General features: G+C 37.2%; 1 protein-coding gene across 4 annotated transcripts in view; it reads right to left on the reverse strand.

Annotated features, from left to right (window-relative positions):
- GRIK4 (glutamate ionotropic receptor kainate type subunit 4) overlaps positions 1-13,508 on the reverse strand; it is a 787,563-nt gene that overhangs the window by 209,074 nt on the left and 564,981 nt on the right. For all 4 annotated transcript variants that reach the window (XM_056794213.1, XM_056794214.1, XM_056794211.1 and 1 more), the window contains 2 exons: positions 7,246-7,398; positions 4,853-4,957 (listed from right to left, as the gene is read on the reverse strand). In XM_056794213.1, coding sequence (XP_056650191.1) covers positions 4,853-4,957; positions 7,246-7,398 — 258 coding nt within the window. The remainder of the gene's footprint in view (positions 1-4,852; positions 4,958-7,245; positions 7,399-13,508) is intronic.

Here is a 13,508-nt window from a genome sequence, read left to right on the forward strand (position 1 = left end):
TCCTTTATAGTAAAGCTAGAATTGTAAGCTACAATCTATTTTTGGATTTAACCACAAAAAGGTGTTAAGTAACTACAAAAGGTGAATTAATCACAAAAATGTGTTAAGTAACTACAAAAGGTGAACTTAACAAAAAAGGTGTTAAGTAACCCAAAAAGATATAATCTAACCAGAGAAGGTGAGAACTAAAGAATGGGTAGTCCTGGAGCAAAGCATCTGCTGTGATTGGTAGATGTGAAATTTAGGGGAGGTGACACAAGAGAAAAAGATCTTTAAAAAGAGGACCAAAAGGCAGAAGGAGATCATTCATTTAGGCAGTGATTTGGAGGAGCAACTGGAAGACAGACCCTTGAGGAGCGATCAGAATACAGACACCCAGACTTCTTTTAGACTGTTACCATTGGTGAGTGAAAAGCTGACTTAGTGACCCCATCTTTTTGGAGGTGTGAAGCCTCCAGGTGAGGCCCATCTTCTTGAAACTCTCTTCCCTTGACTGGGGCTTAGAATTTCTAACTGATATCAGAAGAAGGCAGAGTTTTTTTTTCTCTCTCTCATTCCTTAATATCTTCTTTCTATTGTAAATATTGTAAATAAACTGCCATAAATTCCATTTACTTTAGTAATTCATTTTGGAATTTAGAAATTGAGTCCCCAGCGACCACCTAATAAATATATTTCAGAGTCCAACCACAAATAAATTTAACACTTCTCTGCAATTTATAGTCTCAGAGGGTTGCCTAAAGCACCAAGAGATTATGTGACTCATGCAGGATCACACAACCAAACTACTTCCAGGTCAGGATTTGAACCTGTTTCTTCATGGTTCTAAGACCATATTTCTATCTATCATTCCTTGTCTGTGACCATGTACACACACACACACACACACACACACACACACACACACACACACACAAGTTTTGAACTAGAATTTATTTGGTTGCTTTAGTGAAATCCTAGTCCAGAAATTCCTTCTAGTTAAGCATATTGCTACCAGTTTGAAATAAAGGCTTGATATACACGGTAACAGCAATAATGTATGATGATCAGCTGTGAATGACAACTATTTTCAGACATGCAAGAATTCAGGACAGCTCCAAGGGACTCATGACAAAAAAGGCTATCCACTGCTCTAGAAGGAAATGACAGAGTCTGAATGGAGGCATGCCATTCTTCATTTTATTTGTGCCATGAATTTTTCTCTAGTGTAAACAGTAGGTTTCTTCTTTCAAAACATGATGAACATGGAAATATGTATTGTATGATAGCACATGTATAACCTATATCATACTACCTGCTGTCTTGGGAAGGGAGGAGATACAGGAGGGAAGGAGAGAACATGGACTGCTAGATAGCGGAAAACAAATATTAAAAACTATCTTATGTAAAAAAATTATTTTAAAGAGAGATGCTTTAGGCACTGAGAGGTTAAGGGACTTGCTGAGAGTCATTCAGCCTGTGTGTATCAGTCAGAACTCGAGTATAGGTTTTCCAGACGCTGAGGTCAGATCTATTCATGACTTCCATCTGCCTTATATTTATTTATATAGAGCTTTAAAATGAACAAAACGCTCTCAGTGTAATTAACTACTTTTTTACTGGCTGTGTTTTTATCATTTTCCCATCCTAGTCTAAAAGGTCCCTGTAGGAAGGGAACATGACTGTTCTTTTCTCTTTAGCCTAAGCTCAAAGTGTAAGACTGCACTCTGTGGGGGGCTCAGTAAAGGCTAGTTAACTGTCTTACAACTGCACTGAAGCTGAATTCTGATCATTGGATCAGAGCATAGAGAAGACAAGATTACATGTGTGGGTTCTATGCTGAGAGGAACCAGTTTTGTCTCATCCTGCCCATTGTCAATGAGTCTACTCTCAGCTTTGACCTGTCACTTCACAAATGTGTGCCAATGGTCATAGGAAGAGTAGGTTAGAGGGTGATGGGATGAATACAAACCTATTTCAAACAAAATTATACAACCAAAGAATGTGAAAGCTAGAAGAGATCTTAGAGATGACCCAGGTTGATCCTCCCATTTTACAAGGAGGAAACTGAGTCACAGAGAGACAATCTCATTCATTCAAGTACTAAAGGGAGTTAGGAAAAGAACTCCCAATTCTTAGCCCAAGGTCTTTCCCATGACACACCATACTGCTTTCTCAGGAATGTATCCTCACTATTTTGTACAATATAGTAGAATCTGTGGACTTTCTAGCAGCAGTCAGCTTACATGGATCTTCTTAAGCAAGATCAAACCCAAAGTATCAACATCACAGAGAAGCAGTGACATGGGAGGTGAATTCTCAAGGGATCATGAAAAAAGGAAACTCAGGAACAGGCTCTCTATTTTTTAACCTTCTGTAACTATAAAAAAGTTCTAGCTCATATGCAACCCTTGTATTTTCTATGACTTATACTGGGGGAATGGGAGTAAATGTTTAACATCCAGACCTATGAAAATGCATGACATGTTTTAAAATTTAATGTGCATTATTGATATTTTCTACATTATTTTCTTAAGTCTAGACAATAGACAAAATAATAAATTCATCCCTGGTTGGTAGCTTGCCAGTTTCTTAGATATAATGCTCACACTGAGATTTTAACAATGGACTCTTAAGAATTAAATCAGATTGATTCCAGCAAGCACCTGGTTGTATACCATTTCATCTTATTTAGTTGTTAGTAGGCTTGGATGAAAGATGGACTTCTAACTGATACTTCAAATAGGGATGCTCCCTGTCAGCTATAGAACTAAAGTAAGGGTAAATAATGAGTTTGACCAGGTTTTGTCTACAACCAGACAGCTGCAGAATGTTGGTGTTTCCTTTCTTGTGAGAAGAATAGCAGACAATGAAAAGAGTAATATTATATTAATATGAAAGGAATAAGTAGATAAAGGAAGGACTGGATAATACCATCATTGTAACCATGAGGGTCAGGAAGGAGACAGAAGAGAGAGATAAAGGAAAATTGATCATCAACACAAGGGGAATCCCACAAGAGTAGCCAGGAGTGTGCTGTTAAATATTATTAAGGTGGTATGCAGGATACACTTTAAATTTAACCTGAATTATTAACATTTTTGCCATCACTAAAAATAAACAAATTAATAAATCAAGCCCTGATCTGTAGTATTTGAGAATTTCTGTAGTATAAATGTTCACACTGAAAATTTATTTGGACAAACCAGTTTGAGCTGTTTCCAATTCATCCCTGCTAAAGCTCACACAAGTGGCCCATATACTAAACAATAAAGACACGGTCCCACTTCCCCTTGTACAATGTAAGCTCTTTGAGGACAGGGAATTTCATTTTTGTCTTTGAGCCTAGTGCTATGCTTTGCAGATAGTAGAAACTTGATAAATGTTTGTTAAATTAAATTGATTTAAATTGAATTCTTCAAATTCTGCTAATTATCTCAGTCCCTGGAATGGAACTATTTATGGTAATTATTAGTTATCCAAAGAAACAGAGAGAAGTGAGATAACCAATCACAGAATCATGGAATCTTGGAACTGAAAAGGGTTTTAAAAGCCTGCTAGTGCAATCTTCCTGCTCTGGTCAATTCTTTTGTCTACTCTGGTATCTTAATAGGGATAAAGCCTGGATGTGTCATTTATATTAATACGGAGAACTCCTCCATAAGGAAATTCACTCTGCTGATGCAGGTAGACACCTTCTTTTCACCTTTTAGTCTCAGAGAGTTGCCTAAAATACCTAGAAATTATGTGCACAGGGTCACACAAACAATATATCTTAGAACCAAGACTTGAATCTATGTCTTAATGGTTCCAAAGTTGGATATCTATCCATTATTCCTTGTCTTCTGAGACACATTATTCTATGGGTGTATTATTATTGCCTCGACCTTACTGCTCTTCTGCCTGAGTATCAATATGCTGGTTCTCAGACAGAAGAAAAGGGTTAAAAAAAAAAAAGAACTAAAGACTTATGTTGCCCTGTGTCTGTTTTTTATTCATCAACCTAAATAACCCACTTAAATTCAAGTGACACTTGTTTGGCACCTATTATGTACAGGGCACTATATCTGACATTGGGGATACGAAGAAAAATTAGAATGAAAAACCCTCTTGGATGTCAAGGAGCTTACATATAATGTTGGAATTTAGCGTTCATCATGTGATTTGTTTTCTACAGCATGGTATGATAAAGGAGAAAAGAGAGCTGGATTTTGAATTAAAGGACCTTGGCTGAAATCATGGCCCTGCCATTTATCATTTACTGATTGTGTGTCCTTGGGTAAATCATTGAACCTTTCTGCTTCTGTTTCCTCATCTGTAAAATGAGGGGTTTAGACTTAGTAAGTTATATGTATATAAGAATACACATATTACATATATAAGTGGAAAGTAGAATCTAAAATAATATATGCGTAAATATATGCACACACAGCTACATATCTATATGTATGATTTTAGATTCTACCTTCTAAGAATCCAGAAATATTAGATAGGATATGAGGTGCAGGAAGTTACTTACCCAAAGTCACAAAGCTAGCTAAATGCCAGACCTGGAAATAGAAACCTTAGTCTTCTGACTCTTGGGATGATGCTCTCTCTCTATGATGTAACTTTATCTATATTGCTCTTAAAATGATTTTGCAATCTTTATGTTCGTACTTGCTGCCTGACATCACTAGGAGCATGAGAGAAGATGAGTGACTGACATTTAATGTGATATATATATATATATACATATATATATATATATATTGCCTATATGAAAAGTTGAGATTTGGCCATAGTTCCAATTAGATGTGTCCCAATGGTGTGGGAAGATAATAGGCACAGATTGGAGGTTTTGTCCATTAAAGCACCTTAATACTGAGCTTACCTGCCGGAAGCCATTCTTTGTGAACTGCAATATTTTCAGGGCATAGTTGGACCTCTGTCCTTTGCTGTTGAATTCAATGTGGCCGGTGAGACCTTCCAATTCTACCTGTCCAAGAGAGAGTGAGTTACAGCACCAAAGTGACTCTGTGTTCCACTGACCTAGAGCACATAGCAGGAGATAGAGAATAACTTCCTTTCCCCCCCTTTCCTGCCCCATCTTCCTTTTCCTCTAATATATTTCTTCCCATTCTTCCAAGACAAACTTAAAGGCTACCTTCTTTTTAAAGTCTTTTCTTATCTCTCCAGGAAGTAAAACTTTTCCATGCCCTTTCTCCTTAGGCTCCACATAGCATGTTGTTTTGAGTTCAATTAATTTATCATGTGATATTTTACATATTTATCTTTGTAGCAAAGACAAGGACAAAGCTTCTCTAAACCTTGAGTCTTCCCCAGTGCCCAGCACATAAGTGTTTAATAAATGTTGAATAAGTGTAATATTTAATGAACACTGAAGAGGTAAAAGCTGTCAAGATCTATCCTCCTGTCTCCATTCAAGAGTTTGGGGATACTGCAACTATATAACTTCTGTGAATCAATGCTATTTATTTTTAATCCACTTTGAGGGGAATGTGAATGATTTAAGGGGCAAACCTCTCAACTTATACTTCAGTTCCTATCCCTGCCCATTTTCAAACTGAAGGGAGGACAGAATGCTACCCTTTGCCCTTTGCTCTCCTATAACTACCTTTTGCAACTTTGACAATTGCTCAGATATGTATAGTATCTGCTCCCCAGAAACTCTCTCACCTGGCATTCTATGTTCCTTCTCATGTTATGTGCTAATGTTGGAAGGATACAAGTTTTGTGTAGCTCCACCTCACTCTCTCTTCTCCCCTGATCATGCTGGGAAAGTGGGCTTTTTGCCAGGCAGGATAATCTATGAACATGGTTTTACTTTTTGTTAGATAATTAGGTTTGAACTTCTATTTCTTTTAGTTTTATTTTCTTTCTACTACAAGTAATTATTAATCAACTTTATAAAACATAATACTTAGAGTTATTGGACATTGATTTAAATCTTATATTGTGGTGACCACAAAAGGAACAGTGATGGTAAACCTTTTAGAGATCAAGTGCCCAAACTGCAACTCTCATATTGCATGTGAGTCACTCCCTTTCCCTAGACAGAACAGGAAGAAAGTGCTCCCATTGGGCTGCTGGGCAAAGGGATAGGTCAGGTAAGAAATGTCCTCAGGTGCAGTGAAGAGGGGGAAGGGAGCATCCCCCTCTGGCATGTGTGCCATAGGTTTGTTAATACAATTCTAAAACACCTCTTCTTCCCTCTATGGCATTTCTTTACAAAGTTATCCTTCTTGTAGTAACCCCACAAAAAATCACAGGATCACATATCCCTAACCTATATAAAATCAGGCTAACCTGAAGGAAACTAGGATTTGGTACGTGTAAGAATGTTGACATAAGACTATATTCATATGTATAAATATGAATGAATAATATATATGTATATATATTCATTTTTTCAATTTTCTCTTGACTGGGAATTGTCTTCTTTTGGGGGCTATGCATATTCTTAGTCATCATTTATAATTTTGAGAATTCTTAGAAAGGTCAGGGGTAATTCAATGAAATGCTATGGAAGTCTGAGTCTGCTAGTTGGGAAATGATAAGGTCAAATGACTACAATTCATGCTGGTGAATTGGGTAATAGTGCCCCTTAACATCTTTGCCTCAGCTATTCTTTTTCTGGTTCTAATTCTTCAGAGTGATAGGATTCAGGGAGTGAAATAGGAGGAAGGGACTATAATACTGGTATTGGGTGAATGTGGCAAATAGTGTTTTAAAGGCTAATTTTATCAGGCTTATATTTTATACATTAAAAGAGATAATTGGCAGGTAGATGGCTCAGAGGATTGAGAGCCAGGCCCAGAGAAGGGAGATCTTTGATTCAAATCTGACTTCAGATATTTCCTAGCTATGTGTCCTTGGGAAAGTCACTTAAATCCCATTGCCTAGTCCTTTATAGTTCTTCAGCCTTGAAATCAATACATGGCATTGATTCTAAGATGGAAAGTAAGGTTTTTAAAAAACATGATAATATACATAAAGTGCTTTGCAAATATTAAAGTGCTAATGAATACTAGCTATTATCATTTATTATTATTATTATTTAGTTATTATCTATTGAGGGACCCAGACTGACCTATAATGTATGTTACCTGCCTCAGTAATGAACTGTACAGTATGATAGAGGGTAGTGTATTTATCTATATGGATGTGCTCAAGAGGCACTCTTGTCTTTGAAATGAGTACCCTCCTTCCCTCCTATTTGGCTAGACCCAGGTATGTAAGCCAGACCCTTCAGTCCCTTCTCACCATTCTCAGGTAGTTCATGAGGCTGGTACCATGCTGCCAGATCTGTGCTGAGCCACAAGATAGAGGCTTCACACCAATCTCCTGACTTCGGTTCAGCTCTTGCACTGCAGTCACAACAGTGTAGACAGCATCAAATAGCAGGGCTGAGGAGAGCTGAGGATGTGGGAAGGGAAGGGAAAGTCAGAGGAAGAAGAGAGATAGGTGATGAGGAGGAAAAGAAAGAAAGAGAGGGAGTAGGGAGAGGAAAAGAAAATGACAAAGAAAGGAAAGGAAGGAAAAAAGAGATGGAGAAAGAAAAAAGAGATGGAAGAAAGGGAAGTTGAAAAGTAAAAGAAAATAAGGGAGAGAGGTGGGAAAGAAGGAAATAAAAAGAGAAGAAATAGAGTAGTTGGGACACATACAGAGGAAGAAAAAAATAAGAGATAAAGAGAGTAGAGGAGAGAGGAAATAAGGGAATAACAATGTCTATCAGTGATAGAAAACAAATTCAATCCTAAAGCCCCATCTTAGGCTATCAAATGATTTCTCTCTGCTCCATACTAATGAACTTTAGAACCAGCCAAGCTGCCTGTGAAAGCTGCCTGCATAAAGGCTTCACTTTCATCTTTGGTATTTGTTTCCGCTCTGGCCTCTAGAATACCTAAGGAGGCATCTACCAGCTTTTTCCTTTATTTGTTCTAGGAAAATGAGAACATCCTGTGACTTTGGGGAGTTGGGGTGGTGGGGAAGGGGGGAAGGGATACCTAGGTCAGCAAAGGAGGATTTCTATTTCTCTTCTACACTCATTAAAGCTTAGCTCAGAACTACCTAAATTTATGTAAATACTATAGGTATTTGAGGCTTAGTCAACTAGTCATTTAACTGTACTGATTAAGTCTTTCTGTGTGAAAAGCCCTGTATTATGTGGTGTTTGTTGGTGTATAGTAAATGGGGAAGAAAGGATTAGTAGGAAAATGCAGGGGAAATCTAGGCACAGATCATGTTTTTAGAAAGTTTAAAATGACTGGATTGCATTTAAAAATGGGTAAAGTATACCCATAAAGATATTACCTATACACATATATTTGTGTGTATATGTGTGTATTTGTGTGTAAATCAACATAGGGCAAGCAATGTACATATCCAACACTGAGGCTTATACATAGGCAGACTTATTTAGTTGTACAACTTAGTTGTACACATAGTTGTACAAATGGAAACTTGTCCCTACTCAGTTTGCAAACTGTTTCTGGAAGGCATCATTCATATTTTCCAGCTGACCAGGTATTCTGCAATATACTTCCTCTAATGATATTATTTTGAGAGTACAAAAAAGCTTTTCCCCAAATACTTCCTCTACCAGTGCCTGAAATTTCACCATAAAAATTGTCTCTTTTAAATGTATGCTCAATAACTGGAAATAACACAAATGTAATGGCTGGGAGAAACAGCTGAATAGATTGTAATATTTTAATAGAATGGATTGTACTATGTTATTAGAAATGACAAATACTGGCAATATAAAGAAAAAAAGGAAATATATAAAGAGATGAAAAGAGAAGAAAGGAAAATAAGAATAATATACAGTATGATTACATTTTTTTAAAAAACAGCCACAAAATCAAGAGAAAAAAGTATCCAAGTAAAACAAATCCAAAGGGAACTCAAAAGAGGATGTATGTATATTAGCATACATATATAATTTATATATTTTAAACAAATTATAAACAATTTGGAGTTTGTGGTTTTGTACAAAATATTTTATAAATGTGTTTATTTATAATTTTTATTGGTGATGATTACTAAGGATATATTTTTTAAAAAACTGAAAAAACTTTTTAAAACTTTAAAAACTTAAAAACTTTAAAAAGTATGGCCTTTTTAAAAAATAAGGAGATTTGAAGATTGGGTAACAAAGTCTATCAACAAAGTAGACATTTTCATAGGAATATATTAACTTTGGGGTGAAAATATAGTGCATTAAGATAAGAATTAAAAGAAAAAAACATAAGTGCTATCATTGTGGAAATATACTTTAGATCTGCAACTTAGAGTTATGGACAATTATTTCCTGAAACTAATCTGGTACGGAGGCAAGATGTTGAATAAGTTCCAGTACTTAGGCATTATGGATACCTCTTTCTGCTATAAGCTGAATAACTGATCAATTTCACACTTTTCTTAATAACAATTTAATGTCCTAGACAATAGAGGCAAACAGGGGAAGAATAATGGTGAAGAAGAAGTGGTTATGATGACAATCTTGAGATGAAGTGACCATGTCATCTTAGAGTTTATGCTAGTCAAGGAGAATACTGGGCTATGTCAGAAATGTATCATAAAGATTAGGAAAGTAAATTTTTTAAAGTTCAGAAGAATTATAAACATGAGAAACTAAATGAGGAGATGATTCAACAGGATGGAAGTTTCTAAAAATGAAATTTTGGTAATAAAACTTCAAAGCAAGGCAATACATATGACTGTACCAGGAACTCTTTGATTACTTCATATTTAAACATATACAGAAGGTTCATGTAAAAAAGGATAGGAAAGATTGGCATATTATAAGAAGATCTTCAGCAACACTGAAGCTGAACTTGAACTAAATCTTGTAAGGGGAAAAATAAAGACAAAAAATGTCAAAAAGAAACTAAGGCAATGTGGCATTGCATAAGGAGATATGAATTGGCAATCAAAGGATATCAGAATTCTATTACTTCTACTTACTACCTGTGTGACATTGGGCAAATCACTTCACTTAAAATGGATAGAGTACAGAATCTGGAGTCAGGAAGACCTGAGTTCAAATCCAGCCTCAATTGTCTACTAGATATGTGTCTCTGGGCAGATTACTTAACTTCTGTTTACCTCAGTTTCTTCAACTATAAAATGAGGATAATAATAGTGCCCACCCACTAGGTTTGTTAGAAGGTAATCTGTAAAGAGTACATTGATAAATTTGATCAGCTAGGAAAGACAAAGGAATCTCGAATAAAAACTTCAGTCAATTCATAATTTTACTCAATAAAAGGACTCAGGATTAACCATCCTTAGACCATCTTCCAAGTTTAGATAAAAACAAGAAAAGAAAATTGATCTGTTTGAGTGGGGAGAACTAAAACTCTGACCTGACTTTGTCACCATCTGGGCAAAGATAACAGAGAGGATTCAACCTCCTTCTCATCCATCTACAATCTCTCTTAGGAAGAACCCTGTGGCAGTGAGAGCTAATAAGTATCCTTCATAGCTTTGCCTCTGAGAAGCTATTAGCACCTGAATCTAGCCAGAGAAGAAACTGTGATCTCAGCTAAGAGGTCAAGGAAATCAAAACACCACGAGCCCCTGCTGGAAGTGCCCTCTTCCTCTTCAAATCTCTTAAAGTGCTTAGCACTGCTTGTCTTCAAATTTGTGTTAGGACAATCACTCCCCTTCAGGACTATAAGATCCCTGGGTCAGGGAAGGCACCTTATTTATCTTGATATCACCTGCAGAATGTGCCTTGCACATAATAGCTATTCAACATACTTTCATTCAAGTAACATTCCGTAAACCCAAATACTGCCACAGACGTTTATTAGCTGTGTCACCCTGGGCAGGTCATTTGCTTCTCTGATCCTTATCTGTAAAATGAGGAGGTCGAACTTGATGACTTCCAAGGTCCTTTCCAGCTCTATATCTATGATTCTTTAATATGCTCACAATGCATAGATGACTGTTCTGGCCACTGGGGAAGAAAGATACAAAGTTAAATTGAACAGAGCTGAAGTATTTATGGAAGCCTGCTTTTCAGAGATGGTGTGAGAGGGACTTGACCTATGGTTTCACTAGAAAAGGAGGTCTTAGTGAGGAACTTCCTCTACCTGTGTAGACCTGCACCTTCCCTGCAATTTACTGTCAGAGTTGTCCGGACACCGAGAAATGAAGTGACTTGTCCAGAGTAACATAGTCAGAATGAGTTAGAGGCAGGATTTGAAATCAAGCTTTCCTGACTGCAGAGGCAGATCTTTATCTGCTCCCCTATGCTGCTTCTTACTGGCTACTATCTATAGGAATAAGATGGCAAACAAGTAACTTGAATACAAGATAATACGTGATAGATGTTCTTAAAAAAGTCTTTGGATGATATGAGGGGGGAGTTCAATATTGATGGGGAGGACAGGAAAGGCTTCATGGAGAAGGTAACATTTAATCTGGGCTTTAATGATAGTTAAGATGTCATCGGGCAAATGCTTATTGGAGGGAGTTAAATTCTACTGTCAGGACTCTGTGTAAAACTCTTTGGTTTTCTCTGCTGAGCGAGCCAGCCAGCCAGCTTCCTCAAGCTTCTCTGCTGTCTTTGCCCATCCATCAACTTCAACTCATTCCTCTCCATCTCATTACCTTACTCTTTTGCATCTTTGGTTCTCTCTTCATCTGATGTGGGGCTCTCCCTCTTTCACTTGATGCCTCTCAAAGCTGCTACATCTGTCTGTGTCTGTTTTACATAATCCTTTCTCCCCGGAGCAAACCTCTCTTTTATTAATGGTCTGCTCAACTTGACTACCAATAAAACTTGAAAAAAAATCAAAATATGGCTGGCTCAGTGAGCAAAGTTAGTCAGAATCTAATTCTGAGTTTCTCTTCATCCTTTAATGACTAACTTAAATGTCACCTTCTCCATGAAGCCTTCCATTATTTCCTAGTCAATGTCAGCCTTCTCTGTCAAAAATCGCATAGCACTTTGTTTTCCACCTCTCTAATATACTTATTGTGTATTACTGGGCATTATAGTCATCTCTGTAAGAAACAGTAATTTCTAAATTCAGGAAGGGCAAAGACTATGCTTTATCTGAACCTCATAACTCCGAAGTTTAACAAATGCCCTGCATACAATAGGCATGTAATACATTTTGACTCAATTTAACTCTTTCTGCACTCTAGCTCTCATCCTCATATAGCATCGCCACCAACTCTCAACTACACTCTTGTCCATACTATACCGCCAGTGGGTACTCCCTTCCCTTTTCAGCAGCATCTCTTTATGTCTTCTTTCTCCATCAAGTTGTAGGGACCTTGAAGTTAGGGACTATCTTACTTGCTTACAGTTGTATCTATATGCCTAGCATAGTGCTTGGCATATTGTAAGCCCTTATTTTCCAACCTGGATTATACTCTTTTCTTGGCTACTGATGTCTTGTGAACAAGAGATCAGGATGCTTAGAATTCAAAAAGTACTGGTTGACAATGAATACCATAGGGATCCCTGACTAGGGAAGTCTTATCATCTCCCATTTCTGATATTTTATTTTCTCTAACAGAATGGGGTATTGATGGGTGAAAGGGTTCCCCCAAAGTATGTTTCCTCTTTTTTTTTAAGAAGTCCCAGATGTGAAGACAGATTGCTTGGATCTCAGCTCTCTAACTGACATATTATGTGACCCTAAGAAATTCATATAACCTCTCTGAACATATTTTTTCACCTGGAAAAAGAAGGACTTGTCCTCCAGTCTCTAAATCTTCAATCCTATGATCCTAGGTCCTTCCTTGGAGTTAAGCTTATCTAAGGACATCAATCAACCCTCACTTTTCCTCTTGGTTTAGAAGTAGGCCATACTATCTGAATGGTTTGGGCTCCTTTCTCAGTCACCTGGTTCTTTTCTCTAAGGTCCCCAATTCTTTTCTAGGCTCCTACTTTTCCTATTCATTTTAGCACAGTTGTTAAGAGCTCCTTGAAAGACTTGGATGAGGCTCATAAAGGCAAAGCAAGGGAATAAAGGCAGGGTATGGAGTTGTTCCTTCCATTCCCTTCTGAGGACTCAGAATCTATTTCTCAATGAATCCTCTTGGAACCTGGTTTTCAGTTTTTTATTCATCTCCCCTTTGCCTGAACTCCCTTACCCTCACCCTATTTCACCTCTGCTAGTAGAAGAGTCTCTAATTTCTTTGCCTCATCAACTTTTCCCATCTACTTTCAAATCTCTATCCTGAAGGATCTTTTTACTCTTCTAATTGCTTTTTCCCTCTGCTATTATTTACTAATTTAGCTCTGGAAAGCATTTGGGGCTACAGTCAGGATGAAAGTAACTCTGCTAAATAACATCATACTGTACATTTCTCAGTTCACAGCCCTTATGGCATTGTTTGTTCACTCTCTCCCTGTCTCTATCTCTGTCTCTGTCTCTCCCCCCTTTCTTTCTCCCTGTTACTCACCCTTAGTTTATCTTTTTGCCTTCTCCTTCTCTTTCCCTTGTCTCATTTTTATTTGCTCTTTGTTTCTTTCCATCTCTCTCTCCTCTTTCCTCTTG

Source organism: Monodelphis domestica, chromosome 4 (genome assembly GCF_027887165.1).
Source record: "Monodelphis domestica isolate mMonDom1 chromosome 4, mMonDom1.pri, whole genome shotgun sequence".
In the NCBI taxonomy this organism is placed as follows: Eukaryota; Metazoa; Chordata; class Mammalia; order Didelphimorphia; family Didelphidae; genus Monodelphis; species Monodelphis domestica.